The 19,246-nt window shown below is 35.4% G+C and overlaps 1 protein-coding gene across 1 annotated transcript; it reads right to left on the bottom strand.

Annotated features, from left to right (window-relative positions):
- Nucleotides 1-605: 605 nt before the first annotated feature.
- Nucleotides 606-3,083, bottom strand: LOC110738168 (protein FAR1-RELATED SEQUENCE 5-like). The gene is made up of 4 exons (XM_021918542.1): nt 2,131-3,083; nt 1,469-1,736; nt 1,205-1,348; nt 606-809 (listed from the first exon to the last, which is right to left on the bottom strand). The coding sequence occupies exons 1-4, from the start codon at nt 3,081-3,083 to the stop codon at nt 606-608; spliced, it is 1,569 nt and encodes a 522-aa protein (XP_021774234.1).
- Nucleotides 3,084-19,246: the final 16,163 nt, after the last annotated feature.

The following is a 19,246-nucleotide window of genomic DNA, read 5'->3' as shown; positions in this document are numbered from 1 at the left end:
TATTTTTATTTATTTATATTTCTGATTATAATTTTATAAGTGTATCATATATCATCATACAGAAATATTGTTGATTTAAATGAAAAATTGAAGTTTATCATATATATTACCATTTTATTCATTTTAAAAACGGACACTTTTGTGATTATTATTGTCACTTTTGTGAATATAAATATCACTTTTGTGAGTGACATATTTCTTTAGTGAGTATGCAATACTTTTGTGAGTAAAAAGTATCACTTTTGTGAGCAGATGCATCACTTTTGTGAGTATTATTGTTACTTTTGCGAGTATTAGTGTTACTTTTCTGTAAATGCATCACTTTTGTAAGTGTTAGTGTCACTTTTGTTAGTAAATTCATCACTTTTGCCAGTATATGCATCACTTTTGCGAGTATATGCATTACTTTTTTAAGTATCAGTGTAATATTATATAAATGTTTATAATTCATGAGCAATTCCATATCAAAATTCAAAATTCTGTATGAAAGTCAATAGTAGCATTAAACAAAAATAAACTCACTACAAAAAAGTTTGCAATTGTGTTTCATCCAAACTCACTACAAAAAAGTTTGCAGTTGTGTTTCATCCAAACTCACTACAAGTTCAAAAAAGTCGCACAGTAGGTGTCTTCGATCCAAACTCTGAATTTGGATCTGGTAATGCTTTTTGCTTTGATTTCTTCCCTTTTTCAAGTGCTCCTTTTGCTCTCTTGCTTCTTCCCTTTGTTACAACTCTCTTAGGGTCTAATATAGTGGGTATGGTTGTACTTGTTGATGAAGAAGCAGTATTATTGTTACTCTGAGCACTCTATGCCACATTAGAATTGTCATCACTTGCAGCAACCTCCTCTGTAAAAGCATCATCCGCAAGTAAGTCTTCCACCATTTTCATACAACTTTTGAAGTTTTCCTCCATGAATGCTCTTGCCTTTTCATTTTCTTGACTCTTTAAGATTAAGTTATAATATTTTCTCATCATTGTATGTCTCCATGGTGTATATGGGAGTTTTGGATCCTTTTTTCCATTTTATTCCATACTTTAGACTTTGCAAGCTTTGTCCATCTTTTGCTAATGTACTTCTCTGGAATTCTTGTAATAGAATGTAGATGTAAAATTCTGAGGCAGTGATAGCATAGCCATCCAGAAGCTTCGAAATTCTTGCAAGTGCACCATATAGTTTGGCTCTCATGTATGTAACTTACCTGTTGGGAAGACCATGGCTTTTCTTCTAGAGATACTTCATAAAGAATAATGTTTTCTTCAGTTCTCCCTAGAATTTGTACTATAGTCGCCATTGAGTAGCCAAATTCCTCTTCAAAGTCTCTAAACAAAGACAATGGGTAAACCTGTACATTAGAGCAATAACTTACTACCAGTCATGTTCCTTTGCATGTATCATTTTTATATTTGCTTATATTGTTTGTTTTTAGTTCTTAGATATATGTAATAAAGGAATATAGAAGTACCTGTGCAACATGCTTTAGCATTCCAGATAGTGGCAATGAAGTAAAGGCTATTGATTTGCTGTAGATAAACTCATTATACTTCTCATCACTTCTCCATCTTTTTATGGTTCTTACAAAGATGCCATAGAATTCTGTCAGTGTTGTTGATTTATTAGCTCTGAATCCTACTGCATGGTTCGTACTTTCACTTCTTTGTGATGAAAGAATTCCTGCCGAGAAGAAATCTTTACTGAGTGCTGGACACCACTTTTCCTTTAGATTGTACACCCTTTGGTACCATGCATGATTAACCAAAATCAAATTTTTGTATCATTTCTTTCCATCTTTCTTCAATTTTTTTTTTGTCACACATCCCTTCAAACATTTGTTGAATATTTTTTTGAACTCATTATCCCTTTTAAGGGCTCCAAATCGTGTTATTTCATTTTGTTCTAAGTGCCATATGCATAGCCTATGCCTTGTGTCTGGAAATACCTGCATTCAGAATGTGATATGTCACTAAACTTGAACACTTATTCTCACAACAGTGATATTTTTACCCACAAAAGTAACATTTATACTCACATAAGTGATACTTATATTCATAAAAGTTATGAACACAAAAATGACTTAAAATGAGATTGGAATCAGTGAATATGATATTGAAATAGAAAAAGTAGTACCTGCTCAATTGCAATAGCCATAGCCTAGTCTTGGTCAGTGAATATGGAGGTTGGAACTCCATAGATTTTTTAAAGGTTTCAAGAAACCACACAAACGACTCTGTTTTTTCATTGCCTACGAATGCACATGCAAACATACAATTTTTCCAATGGTTATCTATTCCAACAAAAGGAGCACATATAAGGTTATACCGATTTGTTCTGTATGTTGTATCAAATACAAGAACATCTCCGTATATTTTGTAATCCTCTAACATCATTGCATATCTCCAAAAAATGTTGGAAATTCTACCTTCTTTGTCGAATTTCACTCTAAAATAGAAGTTAGGATCTTCTTTTTGTTCTTCGATCAGAATGTTCACTAATGTCTGAGCATCTCCAGCCTCTATTTGTTCCATTCTTAGTCTTGAGTAGAAATTGAGGTGATCTACAACACTATGCCCCAAGTTTTCTTCTCCATTAGCTTCTGTACACATGTAATTATATGTGTCCATTGTTGAAAGTCCAGCAGACTTCATTGTTTTAATTGCTTCTGCCTTTTCTATTGTTACTTCTCTCTCAGATCGATGCAAATAATGCCACTGCTTTCTTGTTAGTTCATGATTATGCTGTAACACATGTGACACCACCTTAAATTTTTCATCATCATTCATTTTTGCTCTTAGGCTTGCCTTACAGTTAGTTCTTGTAATGGAGACTTGTCGTGGTTTTCTTTGTTTTAAATCCTTGTTATCTTCATCAACCATTAGAACCATATTTGTCTTCTTTGCAGCAGTATGTCTTTTTCCTTCCGCAGAACACACATAGAATTTCTCTGTGACTATACGTGTGTGTAAGCGATACCTTATTGTATGCTTTCTTATTGAAAATCCCACTGTAGAAGCATGTAGACTGTACAAGTCATAAATTTCTTGATAAGTGTCTCTTTCCACTCTAAACAATGATCCTTCCATATCTAAACCAGTGGTATCTGTTGGTTTTGGATTTGTATATGTGCATTAGTAGAATAAGAGATATTTAGCATTTTCTAGTAACAATTGTAACCAAAATCACAATTACAGCATGAACAAAATCACAAGCAAGTACCTAGAGGCATGAGAACATGGGAGCATAGTGTTATATATATATAGGTTATCCACTTAAGCATATGCATAAAGAATAAGTTATTTAGTACAGGGGTATATAATACAAGTAACTTCTGTATTAATAAAGGTAACATTTGTAATGATATTAGTAACTTTTGTACCAAGAGACATGCATAAATGCTTTTATAAAAAAACATATAGTCAATGTAACTTTTGTCATAATATATGTAACTTTTGCCATAATATATGTCACATTTATAGAATTTTACCTTCGTCTTCATCTACTGGCTGTCCTTCTTCATCTAATGTGTTCGGAATAACTTGATCTTCATCTTCTAATGTATTTGAAACACCTTGATTTTCAATATCTGCATTAATTATTGAAAATTAAATCAAAAATTTAAGCAAAAACAAACAATAGGTTAGTATTTGTTTAGATTATTACCTTGTATTTGAATTTCTGGAACTTTTGAGTTTTGAATGTTATCATCATTAAACTGATTGAGATCATCAATGAAATTCTCTGCTTCACCTTCTCTGAATGTTTGATTGAGGTCGAAACTCCATGTTTTCTCTGGATGTTGCGTTAATGGTGGTTGATTTTCTCTTTGTAATTGCAGAAATTCGCGCATTAGGTTTTCGTAATTGGACGATTTGGAGGTTTCCGGCATTGTTGATCGAAAATTGTAGATTTCCCTCTCCTCCATGGTTGCTTGGTGAAGGAGCTTTGAATCTGGAAAATTGGAGTTTTCTCTCTCCTCCATTGTTGCTTGCTGAAGGAGATGTTCGTTATTTTGGAAAAAGGAAAAAAATAAAAAATAAAAAATAAAAACACTGTTCACATGTGCGAAAATCCGTTGTTCAGTATTTTCCAGCACACCGGTTGTATGTAAAACTTTTTGTTGTTACAAAGTATAAGAGTATTTTCCTTTTTTTTTCTTCCAAAAAATAACTAAACAGTAAACATATATTTGTAACTTGTAATAAGTACCCAGTCCAATATTTTCACCATCTGATCTTATTTAAACTTCAACTCACAAAAATGTAAAAGAAAAAGTTCGTTCATGTTATGAGTGAGCTCCGGTACCGTAAATCCTTGAGGGTTGGTAAAGGTTTACCGTCCAATTAAACTCCTGCACAGTCAACACAAATCAGCTATCCCGGGGATTTATCCGGGGATAACCGCTCCGATGCTAAAGTTAGCAATTTGATGAGAAGAATAAATGAGAAGGTAAGAAACTATTGAGAGAGAGAGAGAGAGAGATTCTACCTTATAATAAAAATATGCTTGGCTATTTATAGGATGATAACCAAGTTGGTGCCACCTATCAGTATAGATGGCAGACTGGCCTTGTAGACAGCAGGTGCCTACGTGGCATGAAGCAGCTTTCCACTTGGTCGAGAAAAAGGCCGACATGGGTGTTAAGGCGACATGCTATTTAATTAACAAATGATTAGCTGCATACTGTAACCTAGAGACTGATCCTTAACGGTGTTGGCACTATCTTGTACAGTTCAGTTGTTCTACATGACTGTAATTGTCTTTGGAACTCAGGAAAAGTTCAAATAAAAAGGTCCATTAAGTTATACTTGTATATGTAAATATGTAATTGTTAATATGAAAATCATACAAATATATTATGATTTTACTTGCATTTTTTTTTTCTTTTGACAAAATATATAATCACTCAATTACTCCATCCGTGTAATCACATAAATTTATTACCTCGCAAATTTCTTATGTAAAATAATAATTGCCAATTTCTTAACTGAAGTGTGTCAATTAATTTATTTATCTATGAATTATTATGATCTATATGAATGTAAATTACCCTCATGCGTGACATGCAATGTAAAGGTTAAAAAAATTACCTATACACAAAAGAATCATATTATTAGTGGAGTGTACATATATCAACATAATCCCACTTATGTCTCGCCTCCAAAATGTCATGTGCCTTATATAGTTGGTTAGTTACATAACTTATACGAATTATATACTTGTATAGTCGTACTTATCAAATTATGAATATTGTTATGTCAAGCTAAAGGACAATGACAAGTAATTTCTCCATTTCAGGCCCTATTCTTTTTTATTTCAATTTTTAATGTTTTAATCTTAGTTTCACTTAATTAAATCATGTAGTTTTAGAAGTATTACGCACAAATAATTCTCTTGTTGGTTTTTGGAGTGTTTCTTAGAGCAATTTTCATAAAAATTGCTCCCCTACTATATATTTTTTTAACATAAAAAGTAGCATGGATTACTTGGGCAAAGCCCTTAACATTACATCCTAATGTCCAAGGATTTGATCAAATCCAAAATACAAATCATGGACTAGTATGACATAATAATACCACAAAAATATAGAAATTGTTTTAACATATTATAAGTACTTGGGAATAAAAAGCAACTCCATAAAAAGCTAAGGCTGAGGAGGTAAAGCCGCACGATCCATTTCATATGCAGCTAGGACACTAGTTGGGACAGTGTAATACGGAACATGACCTCTGTGCATCCTCATAGCTAGCTGACTCATATAGTGAGCTGCAGAATTCCTCTCCCTAGGAATATGACTAAGGATAACGTCATATCCTTGTTCCTTAGGGACCTGCGAATATCAATTATGACAGCTCCCAGTTCATGATGCATATTCTTAGACTCCTTGTTGAATAATGATCTAATAGCTTCAGCATCTGTTTCCACTTCAAGGTACCGCACTGGGAAAGATCGAGCAAAGTTAAGACCCTCTCTCAAAGCATAAAGTTCAGCCCGTAGAGCAAATTTGGCAAAATAACAATCTCCTTTCTCAATCCTGAAAACACCACCACCTCCTGATCCTTCTTCTTCTGCATGCTTCTAAGCCCCATTTGTGTTGAGCTTGAGAAATCCTGCTTTCGGTGGTATTCATGAAATTGACCTGTCAAAAAGGGGACCTACTGCACAAAACAATTTCTCCTTCCCTTTACCCTGTAACACAAAGGTATTGATTTGATAATCAATTATGAACCTGTTAAACACAGAGTTACAGTTGTAATTCTCATTGTTAAAGGTGACACCATTCCTTAACTTCCAAATTTGCCACATTGCCATCAAGAAAATACTTTTCCCTTTAGGAGTCGGATCGGAGTGAAGTTGAATTTCAACCAAGTATTCCAAGTGATAGATATTATATTTAGGATAATATTTGTCACAAGTATAGGATATTTTTAATGTACATTTTGTATGTTTATCGTATCTAGGATTCCTTATCCTAGCGTTGTAAACTCTATATATTTGATCAATGGTACACACTCCAGATTGAGGAGTTTTCCCGAAACCCAACATGGTATCACAGCTTAGGTTTTAGATCTCAATTTTTTATTTTTCCAATTTATTGGTTTTTTTGTTTAATTGGGACCTTGCTCACCTCACGTTTTTCTGCAATTTTCCTACCTTTGTTCTCTGTTTTTCTCACAAGATTTCGGCCTCAAGTTTTATTCACCTTACTTGTTCTCTGCTACATTCCATCAGCTATGGCAAAGGATGATGAATCGTCCCCTCCGCCTCCATCCAATGAGTTTCATCCCGCACTCACCGTAACAAATATCAAGAATGCAATCCCCCTTATTCTAGACTATGAAAAAGTCCAATATGCAAATTGGGTGGAACTTTTTGAAAATCATATGGTGGCATATAATGTATTAGATCACATTGATCCCAAGACACCTCGTCCCTCCGATATTTCCGATGCCTTATGGAACCGGTTGGATGCCATTGTCAAACAATGGATATACGGCACCATCTCTTCGGACCTTCTTCAAACAATATTGACGAGAAAATCTACTGCTCGGCAGACTTGGGATCGTCTCGCGGACATCTTCCAAGACAACAAGAGCACGAGGGCAGTGTTTCTTGAAACCCAATTGAATGCACTCCACCTGGATTCATTCCCGAATGTCACCGCCTACTGCCAGCAACTTAAGAGCATAGCCGATCAGCTTTCGAATGTCGATCAACCAATTTCTGACCAAAAATTGGTGCTCCGTATGGTTGCCGGCCTAAATAAAACCGACTATGATACGGTTGCAACGATGATTGCACAGTCCGACCCTTTGCCTACCTTCAATAATGCTCGTTCACGCCTTCTCCTTGAAGAAACTCGGCGCAACAACGACACCAATCCTCCTCCTACGGCCTTTGTCGCACAACAAAAACAAAGCATCGCCTCCGACTAAGCTCAACAGCAGCAGCCGGCGACCGACGGTGGGCGCGGCGGCGGTGCAGGTCGCGGCCGAGGCGGCGGTAAGGGATGACGGGGGAAAGGACGGGGACAAGCCCGTGGAGGCCAAAGTCGAGGAGCCTAGCCGCAACATCAAACCTCGACTCTTGCTTCTCAACAGCAACCAACCGGCCCAAATGGCCAACAATTGGCCCAACAGCCCACTTGGATCCCTCAACAGTACGCCTGGCCTCAATGGGCTGTACCCCCTGCCCCTTTCCCAACTATGGGCCAGTTCCAGCAGAGGCCCAGTAACTCCAACCAGCAGGCCTACTACATTGGCGCCCCCTTGTATGGTCCGCCCATGTCACCTACGGAGCTTGGCAGTGCCTATTCCTCACCAGGGCTCTCTACACCGGATAACGGGTGGTATATGGATTCAGGAGCCACCTCTCACATGACTCACAATTCCGGTAATCTTCTCCCCATGTTTAATGTAAGCACTAATAATCATATTTTAGTTGGTAATGGTCATCGCATTCTAATAACTGGTTATGGGCATACTTCATTCCCGAACAAACTAACCCTTAAAAATGTCCTCCTCGTCCCTCAAATTATTATTAAACCTTATTTCAGTTCGTAAGTTTAACTCTAATAATTCGGTTTCCATTGAATTTAACCCTAATGGTTTTTCTGTGAAGGACCTTCGAACGGGGAGGGTAATCACCAGATGAAATAGTTCCGGAAATCTATATCCCATCACTACCAATCATCCAAGCACATGTCTTTCCACATCCCTCACCATAGTCACCTCTACCACTTGGCACGATCGCTTAGGACACCCGGGAGCACCTTCTTTAAGCTTTCTTAGGAGTAATAATTTTATAAATTGTAATAAGGATCTTACCTCCAATTTTTGAAATTCATGCCAATTAGGGAAACATGTTAGACTACCTTTTTATGATTCGAATAGTAATACTCATTGTGATTTTGACATTGTTTATGCTGATTTGTGGACATCTCCTATTCATAGTAGTAATGGTCACAAATATTATTTGGTTTTATTGGATGATTTAACTCATTATGTTTGGGCAATTCCTCTAGCTTCTAAATCTCAAGCTTATCATTCTTTCCTTACCTTTAGACAATATGTTTTAACTCAAATTGAACGACCCATCAAATCTTTTCAAAGTGATCATGGTCGGGAATTCGACAATGACCCGTTCAAACAATTTTGTCTAGATACCGGTATGGTTTTTAGATTCTCTTGCCCTCACACATCTTCCTAAAATGGTAAGGCTGAACGCATGATTTGGACCATCAACAATGTCAAGCGCACTCTTCTATTCCATGCCTCATTACCCCCTCAATTTTGGCTATGCCTTAGAGACCGCCACATATTTATTAAATATTTTGCCAACCTAGTCTTTAAACAACTTGACTCCGGCTCAGGCTCTCTTTCGCACCAATCCTTCATATGATCATCTTTGGGTTTTGAGGTGTCTTTGTAACACCCCAATAATTCTCCCTTTTCCAAACCACTTACTTTAAAAAAAAATAGAGGAGAACCATTGGCATGTTACCGCCACGTGTTAAAACGTTAAGGCTTAATCAAAGTATTGCAGCAGAAATCCAACTTAAATATTAAAATATATAATTTAGAAACCCAATAAGTCTAAGCTTACAAATTGGAACCATAAAGGCCCTTATTTAAAACCAAACCAATAATAAAAGTCCCAAAACATAATTAAAGTAGTAAGACATAAATAAGTTCAACACAAAGAACGAATACTCTCAATCACACCAATCCCTTGACAATGCGTATGTCAAATCCCCGAACTTCACATCATCAAGCTAATCTGTGCAATACTGCTCCCCAATAATACAAGTGTAATAATTGGATCATCACAGGGTCATTGAAAGGCGAAGGTCATGACCAAAAGAAAACATACAAAAGCACGCAATCAGCAAAGCTGAGTACATACAAGCTACAACGTACAAACCTAGCATGCTCAACTAATTAAAGTAAATAAACATACAACTTGAATTCATTAATCAAGACTCCACACTTAAACAATCCAATCGACTCAACATACTTGCTAATCAATCCCAAACACTTGACTCTTTATATTTAATTTAATTAATTTAGTTTGGAGTAAGAAATAGACGAGGTTGTCCAATCCATCAAATCATTTTGGTCCCAAATGACCATTTAAAATAAAAGTTTAGCGCGATGCAAGAATGGGCGCGACTCCATTCTCACAAAGTTAGTCTAGGATCCCATCTAACTTTCATTATAAATTAAAAATGTAAATACCAAAAGAAAAGAGGACATGTTGATCAAACAAGCCTCGGAAAGCCACGGGCTACCACCGTGTACCCCAACCCATAATTGTCAATACTCTAGAAGTGCACGCTTTCCAGAGTTTTATTGCTCATCCATGTTTCACTTTACGTGATTACAATTTTAATTAATAGCCGACTCAATCAAATAGACCATACATAAAAATCATACATCAATTTACTTTTAATCTTATTTAGGACAATGGTGATCACATCACAAATTGACCTTTAATTCCATTAAACTTCCAAATTATCCAAATTGTTGAACATAGTCAACCCACCTAGCCATTTCGGTTTAATCCACTTTTACTCAACATACTAACAAGTCATGCTCGAGTAATAAATAAAATTATAATAACCTTGTGGAATAATTAATAAATTCATTCCACTTAAACCATTCAATTCCAATCCTTTAATAATCCAAATGTGGTTAAGAAACCAATCCAATAAAAATATGCTTGTATCAACGTTCCATACAAACAATTAATCCAATATAATTCAACATGCTTGCATCCATAATCCCATACAAACATAACCAATTCACCAAAACATGTCTCATAAACATAAGCACATGAATTAATTAAATGTATAACCAAACAATTTTCATCCAAGTGTTCTCTAATCATGAAACTAAGTTCTTTTCTTTGGTACCTAAACATGATACTACTTACAACGAAGTAGACATGTACGTACCTCGTATAAACAATCCTTTGTGCCACTTTTAATCACTTAAAAGTCTCCTAAGAAATAATCACTTCCTAGAAAACAAGCAACAACAATAAATTAATACTTAACCAAATTTCCAGCAATATAAATTAGATTAAAAGTTCTTAAAACTTCCTTAAAAACATGTTTTTATGCTTAATTAATCAATAGAAATCCAATAGGAACAAAAGCCCCAATTTAATTAGTCATAAGAACCCTAAAATCCCAATTTGATTAAATTAAAACCCTAGGTTTATAAATTATAAAATCTGAAAATTATAACAACCATTATAATCTGAAATTATTAGTTTAAAACATCAAAAACAAGATTTTGATACTAAAAATATAAACTTTATACTATAAAATCAAAACCCAAAACTAATTAATCAACATTAAGCATAAATGAAATAAAACAAAGGAGAGAGAGAGAGAGAGGGCGGCAGCCACGGTGGTGGCTGGGCTGGTGGGTCACCGGCGGCGGGTGCCAGTGTGGCAGCGGCGGCAGGCGGCAATAACACTTGGGGGCGGCAGTGAGGTATTTCTCACGTGAAGGAGGAAGGAAAGAAAGAAAAAGAAAAGAAAGAAAAAGGAAAAAGAAGGGGAAAAAATAAAAGAAAAGAAAAATAAAGGGAAAATAAGAGAAATAAAATAAAGAGAAGAGAGTTTACTAACCTTTTTGTGTGGGGAAAAATTTGGGGATGTATGGGGTATTTATAGGAGAGAGAGTGGTGTAGGGTAAATTGTAAGATTGGGCCTCATAAAATTAATGGGCCAATCAAGTATGTAAAGTGAGATTGGCTTTGATTGTTTGGACATAAATATAGAATGAATGTATGTATAAAAATTTGTACCAAAATAATTTTCGACCCAAAATTAAAAATTGAAACTTTTGAAATTAAATTCCGAAAAAATACAAATAAATATTATAAATAATATAATTTCATTTATAATATATTTTAAAAATATGGGGGGTTACAGTCTTTGTTTCCCAAATTTGACTGCCACTACTCCTCACAAGTTAGCTCCCAAATCCACTCCGTGTGTTTTTCTTGGGTATCCCTCTAATCACCGTGGCTATAAGTGTCTTGATTTATCTACCAATAAAATTATTCTTTCTAGACATGTTGTGTTTGATGAGTCAACTTTTCCTTACAAAAATTTGGCACAATTTAAGCTTTCGGACTATGATTTCTTAGGAATTGATGAAAAATCCGCTTTGCTCACTCACTCCTTCCTTCGACATCACCTAACTCTCCAAAGTCCAAACACTCAAATGCAACAAGCCCAACCCAGAAGCCCAGCCATTTTACCAAACCCCAACACACACCAGGTCGGGCCCATTCACGCTGACTTACCAGCGGGCCGCACACCAGCCTGCTCCCCCTCACATCAGACCACCCCGCAGCCCACCTGCGGGTCTTCACCTGCTGCCATGCCCTCCCCGCAACCCCCTCCCTCGCCATACAGCCCCGCCACACCTCTCTACTCACCGCCACCTCTGCGTGGCGTACCCCCTTTGCAACCCACTAGACCACCTCCACCATCTCCCCGTATTACTCGTAGTCAACGGGGCATTTTCAAGCCTAACCCGAAATATTTCAACCTTACCGTTCAACACTCGGGTCCCCATCACCTAAAATCACCCCTTCCAAAATCTATAAACAAGCTTTAAATGACCAAAATTGGAATGCGGCGATGAATGATGAATATAGTGCTTTAATAAAAACAAGGACATGGGAATTGGTGCCTAGGCCTATGTGGGTGAACATTGTTAATTGTATGTGGCTATTTAAACATAAATACAAGTCTAACGGTGACCTTGAAAGGCACAAAGCTCGTCTTGTATGTGATGGCAGGTCGCAGGAAATTGGTGTGGATTGTGATGAGACGTTTAGTCCGGTAGTTAAACCTGCCACTATTCGGACTGTTCTCAGCTTAGCTCTGGCTAAAAAGTGGTCGATACATCAACTAGATGTCAAAAATGCCTTTTTACATGGTGATTTGCAGGAAACAGTTTACATGCATCAACCTCCGGGTTTTGTTGATCGGAGGGCTCCCTCTCATGTTTGTCGGCTCAGCAAGGCTCTTTATGGTTTGAAACAAGCTCCCAGAGCTTGGTACCAACGCTTTGCAAATTTTCTTATTAAATTGGGGTTTGTCATTACTAAAAGTGACACTTCTCTTTTTACTTTCCGGCAGGGAGATGATATGGCATATTTACTCTTATATGTTGATGATATTATTTTAGCTACCTCATCTGACAGGTTGCGCACATGGATCATCTCTCAGTTGCAAACTGAGTTTCCCATGTCTGATTTGGGGCCTCTAAGTTATTTTTTGGGTATTACAGTAACCTAAAAACCTTCTTATATGCTGCTTTCACAGGAAAAGTATGCACATGAGATTTTAGAGCGTGCAGGGATGGCGTCTTGTAAGCTTGCCGCTACTCTAGTTGACACTAAGTCCAAACTTAGTGCAGATGCAGGGCCACCTTTTCGGGATCCTACTTTGTATCGCAGTTTAGCAGGTGCTCTTCAGTACCTAACTTTTACCAGGCCAGATATTTCCTATGCGGTACAACAGGTGTGTCTTTTTATGCATGATCCCCGGAAACCTCATTATGAGGTATTGAAACGCATTTTTGTTATGTTCAGGGTACCATTGATCACGGTCTACATTTATATCCTACTGTTTCACATCAACTGATTACTTACACTGACGCTGACTGGAGAGGTTGTCCCGACACCCGACTTTCTATATCGGGCTACTGTTGTTTCCTTGGGGACAAACTCGTATCCTGGTCATCTAAGCGTCAACATACATTATGTAAGTCGAGTGCAGAAGCAGAATATCGAGGCGTCGCAAATGTTGTCTCTGAGGCGTGTTGGCTCCGTAATCTTGTACTAGAGTTACATTGTCCTCTACTGCAGGCTACTATCGTTTATTGTGATAATGTCAGTGTTATCTACCTTTCCGGCAACTCCGTACAGCACCAACGCACCAAACATGTGGAGATGGATATTCACTTTGTTCGAGAAAAGGTTGAATTAGGACAAGTTCGGGTTCTCCATGTTCCTACTAGATATCAGTTCGCAGACATTTTCACTAAAGGCCTACCGCGGAAATTATTTCTGGAATTTCGATCCAGTCTTAGCGTACGACCTCCTCTCGCAACGACTGCGGGGGTGTGATAGATATTATATTTAGGATAATATTTGTCACAAGTATAGGATATATTTAATGTATATTTTGTATGTTTATCGTATCTAGGATTCCTTATCCTAGCGTTGTAAACTCTATATACTTGATCAATGGTACACACTCCAGATTGAGGAGTTTTCCCAAAATCCAACACCAAGAACTGTTTATGAAAATACTGTAGTTAAAAAATGGAGGTGGCTTTAACTTCTGGAAAATCATTTTCCATTGGATGATGGAAGAATAACAATCTCTGAAAAGATGGATAAAAGATTCTGAAGAATCATGGCATCTCATACAAATGTGGTGGTGACGTGGTGTGGGTATGGTGAAGGGATTCGATGCGCATCCCGTTTGCAGTGGTGTGGTGGTGACGTGGTGTATTTATGGCAGAGGCAATAGGGTTGTGGTGGTTTTATGGAGGGGCTGGTGGTGTGTGGTCGTGGTACTAATAAAAATCATATATTGTACTAATAAAAATATATTAAAAATTTGATTATTGGAATTAGAATCAATCATAATTAATTATGTATCTGATTAACCTATCATACATGTTACCATCCATAGCTAACAAGTTACAAACTAATTTGAGCGGATTTAGTGCAAGTTGGGATTATATCTAGTTAATCCAAAGTATGGATTATTTTGAGCGGAACAAAGTTGGGATTATTTCCATCAATTTTTCCAAACCAATTATACAAAATAATCTTAGTTAAGAATTTTATCCCACTTACAGCCTTATTTCATTAAACTATTGATTAGAATTAACTATCGTTAGATTTATTTTCAAAAAAATTAACCACCACCAACCATTTACCCACAACACCACCTCCACCACCACCTTCGCCGAAACCCTAAATCTACCACCTCACCTCATCCGAAACACCGGCACCACGACAACGGGCTAGGTCGTTAGAGGAGAGAGAAGGAGTGAGGTGCTCAGTGTTCGAGTTTGGGTCTGAGAGAGAGAGAGAGAGAGAGGCAGGGTCATGGGTTACGGTTAGAGGAGGATCGGAGCAATTGTCAGGTTGAGTTTAGATCTAGGCGTTGGAGAGGTCAGAGGAGAGACAGAAGGAGGTTCGTGGGTTGTGGTGGGAGGAGTATTGGTATGGGTCGGTCAAGGTCTTGGTCTGGTGGTGGTGTGGTTCTTGGTCTGGTGGGGGGGTGTCAGGTTGAGGTTAGGAAGAAGGTAGATGTGGTGATGGTGGTGGTGGTGGTGAAGAGGAGAGAAAGGGAGGGTCTTTGACGGGTTGGGGGATCTGGCTATTGGGCAGTGGTCGAGGTGGAGTAGCATCACCGGAAAGGGAGATGGTGGTGGGGTTGGTGGAGGTGAGGGTGGCTTGTTTGGTGGTAGGTTTAATTTTTTAGTTTTTTTTTTTTAAATAATAATTAATCTAACCATAGTTAGTTTTAATTAAATATTTAATTTTTATGTTGGTGAACCTTAATTAACTGATTTAATAAAATAAGGTTATAAATGGGATAAAATTCTTAAATAAGGTCATTTTGTATAATTGATTTTTAAGAGGGTCGCCATGTGTGCGTAGCAGAAGTTAGGGGTCATCCTTGAGAATTTTTTTTTTATAATTAAATTAACAAGTATGCGTTATATTTTCTAAATTTACTACTACTATTTTTCCCATTAAAAATGAAGAATTTATAATTTTTTTTCCAAATGGTATATAATTTAAATTAATGTATAGTATCATTTGTATGAATCTGGTGTACAGTAATTTACTGTATATCGGGGGTCACTTTTATCAAATAATTTAGGGTTATTTTTACAATTTTTTGGGTAACGTTTATCAATAAAACATAAATACTTTCTAATTTATGTCAGTGTAACTTTTATTCATATTAGGGTAACTTTTGCTCATTTAAGGTAACTTTATAAAGGTTGTACAATATGTTATTGTACATCCGATTTATTTAAAATTTTGTATTATGTTTTTATGTTTTCTTGATTTTTTAAGAGAATTTGTTGCAAAAATAATACTTCATATTTAAATTACTACTCCGTAGTAGTTTTACGTCCTTTAATAATTACTAGGTTTCTGTAAGCCAATGTCTACAAAAGATTTAAAAAATCTCATGTCAAAAATAAAATATTAACATTTCATGTAATTAAATATTAATGATTTGAAATATTTACAATAATTCCACATATAAGTACAAAATTAGAATATATTTTGACATGTGACAAAAAAGTTCATGTTATTAATTATTGAGAAGGAATTGCATGGTTGTACAAAATTTTTTTATTTATTTTTCTGACAAGAAATTTAAAAAAAATTAAATAAGGATTTATATGGAACCCATGACTCTTAATCAGCGCAATTCAATTGCATGGCATTCAATAAAGTCAAGTCAAGTTCTTTTCACATATTTTTTTGCTTGTACTACCTCCAAATAATTCCACTAATCAATACAGAGTATTCAATACCAATTTCAATTGAATCCAATTCACTGTGTTTTTTGTTTAATCATCCTATTTTGTATAAAGTGTTACATTTTTGCCAAATAGAATAAATTCTATCAATTAAACTTATATAACTAATCATGTACAAAGTATTTAAAGAGAGAACTTCATGATTCGGACATAGACACATCACTTTGACTCCCATCTTCAAGTATAACTTGTATCAGCAACAAAAGTTTATAATAATAATCGCCTAGACCTAGAGTGTTTCAGTTGCCTAATACAAATTCTAGCTAGTGATTATTTATATTTATACATCGCCTTATTAAACTCATGCCGCGAAAATAATTCTATTTTGGCATGAGTTTAATATGGTGATATTGGTCAACAATTACTAGTAATTATTGTTGACTAATTCTTGAGTGATCGAAGAAGTTGGATTGAAAAAAACTAAGCAAGTTCGCACTAGTTAACTAAAGCCACAATCGGCCAACATATATAATATTGGCGGGCGACCTAAAGTACATGACTCTCAAGAGTCAAATTAATGTAGCTCTTGAGTCTTGACCCTAAATATTTAAACTTTACACTATTATACCAACTAAATATATACTTCTTCCGTTTTCTTATACTTGCAACAGTTTGACTTTTACACTATTTATGTACTCTACTTTGACTAGTTTTGACGATTTATAGCTAAGAAAAAATATAGTCATGTGGGATCTTGTTAGATTCGTCTCTATTTATACTATTTTAATATCTAACATTTATAATTTTTACATATTGATAATTAAAGATATAAACGATTGAAATAATACATCGACAAGCGTGAAAAGAGAAGTGTTGCATGTAAATAAAAACAGAAGAAGTATAACTTTTCATATACTTTCAAATTAGTAGGGCCATTTTGTTTACGCAGGCGCTACTCACCCACTCGAATATCAATATAATAATTTTAATTTCATGCATCATAACATTAACTCCACTAGATGCTAGGTCCACAACACCACGTTTATATTCATACTGAAATTAAATAACAATAATAATAATAATACTTCTTAAAAAAATGTGAGTAATAATAATAATAATAATAATAATAATAATAATACAATTAACTACTCTGTACCACTTTCCTTAAATTATTACTACTTTGCTAAAATATATATGATCTTTAATCTCTACAACTTAGCATTCTCTATTGTTCTATAATACTCCAAATTGTTTAATTTGATATTAAAATTATTGGACTTTTATGGTTTGGTTATTATTGGGTATGAAACATTTTACATTTCTATGGTAAGAATAGTAAAAAAGACATTAGGAGATGGAGGATAATTGTACTTTTTATGTCTTTGAAATAACATATAATAGAATTATTATACAATTATTGTAAATTATGTAGCACGTACATATGACAATAGTAATCCAGTCTACTATTTGGTTTTGCTCTACAATACGTAAATGTGTCGAATTTCTCAGTAGATCAGTTGACCAGAGAATGAACATATATCGATAATGATGCAATTGATCTGCCATGTGGTTGACCACCACACCATGCACCGTTTACGTTGATGACTAATAATTACTTTATTTTTTTTTATGCAAATGAACAATAATTTGTCACCTTAAATGAGTTGTTTTTTTTATGCCTTTGTTATTTTAATACTACCTCCAATTTTTTTTAATTATAACTTTGAAGTATTATTTGTGAGATATAAAATATTTCAAAGTTGCAACCTAAAAAAAATCAGAGGTAGTATTAGATTTTGTCATGGTGAAAAACAATAACTTATGGAATAAAAAATGTTGTGGGCCTATCACAAGCCCTCCTAATAAGTAAATGACCATGTAAATGGAGAGCATAAAACAAGTTGTTGATGAAATGTGACATATTGATTATTGGACCATTAAAGAAGTTAAACTGTGCTGAATTGAACCATCAAAGTTGAGTATATTACCTCTGTTTTATATTATTTGTAACGATTTGACATAAAGTACAGAGAAAAAATGTCTAATCGTTGCAAATAATATGAAACGGAGGTAGTATATAATTTGGGAGTAGTTTTATGTGCTACAATGTTGTAATTGGGAGGTGGGAATAGAGAAAGGGTGGTGCATACGATTAAAAAGAAAAGCCAATGAAAGGAGAGGATAAACCTACGTTTAATAATGCCACTCATGCATACTCAAATTATGTACAATAATTTTGCGTGCCTTGTGGACTTTTTGCTCCAAAATTTAGGAACATACGTAAATTTCTTAATAGAAGCATTAATAATGTTAAAAGCTTGTACGTAATAATGTATTGAAAACTAGATAGTTATATCAAGCCATGATTCAATTAGAGGTTAGTTCCAAATTTTTCTAGCTAGTCGTATAGCAATTAAGGAATAAGTGGTCCGTCGTCTTTATTAGGTGCACACAATTGACAAAAAAAAAACGCATTTGTTAGGAGGATTGATATTTCTTTTATTTAAGAAGGTATCACAAATTAAACTCCTGCTAGGCTATTATTTGAAAAATTATCAGAGAAAAATTTATAGCTTTTGGAGAAGTTGTTGCTTTGGAGGGATATTAATTATCTAGACCCAACAATTATATTTTGGGTATTAATATATGTAGCCCTGAGGGCTATGTAATTAACTAATTAATGTTAATTTTTCTTCAATCTTTCCATTTTAAGCTTCTTATACATAGCCATTTTAAGCTTCTTATACAATGTTTATCATTTTCCTTATATTTTTAAGGCGATGCTAGGCCATGAGCTAGCTAGTCGGGTAGCATATTTGTTTGTATGTGATAAAATATCACTACTACATTTTTGATCAAATGCAACGGCTAAAATTAGGCTAATGCAACGGCTACATTGATTACCGTTGCATTAGCATGGTCTAATACATCAGCTGGTTAATAGTAGAGCCTAACACAACGGTTGTGAGTTTGTCGTTGCAATAGAGCGGTCTAACGCCACGGCCATTAGGATTATACCCTTTTTATTACTGTTCCTTTTTTCTTTTCAGGTTCTTCACAAAAAAATAGAAAACCCAGAATTGCTCTCTGCCTCTCTCTCTCCTCAAAATCTTAGAACAATCTGATAACCTCCTTCACTCCTTGTTCGCTGCTCCACCGCTACCGTCGCCGCCGGCTGGCTTCTTCCAATCTTT

This window comes from Chenopodium quinoa, unplaced genomic scaffold (assembly GCF_001683475.1).
Source record: "Chenopodium quinoa cultivar QQ74 unplaced genomic scaffold, ASM168347v1, whole genome shotgun sequence".
Taxonomy (NCBI): domain Eukaryota; kingdom Viridiplantae; phylum Streptophyta; class Magnoliopsida; order Caryophyllales; family Amaranthaceae; genus Chenopodium; species Chenopodium quinoa.
The sequence above is the reverse complement of the archived record's forward strand: the minus strand, read 5'-3'. Positions and strand labels throughout refer to the sequence as shown.

What these genes read in the sequence shown, in the direction of transcription:
- LOC110738168 (XM_021918542.1), bottom strand. Translation starts at nt 3,083, where the DNA reads ATGGAAGGATCATTGTTTAGAGTGGAAAGAGACACTTATCAAGAAATT. An exon ending in TGGCTATTGCAATTGAGCAG is followed by an intron (nt 1,737 to 2,130) that starts GTACTACTTTTT and finishes ATGGTACCAAAG; the next exon opens with GGTGTACAATCTAAAGGAAA. An exon ending in TGCTAAAGCATGTTGCACAG is followed by an intron (nt 1,349 to 1,468) that starts GTACTTCTATAT and finishes TCTAATGTACAG; the next exon opens with GTTTACCCATTGTCTTTGTT.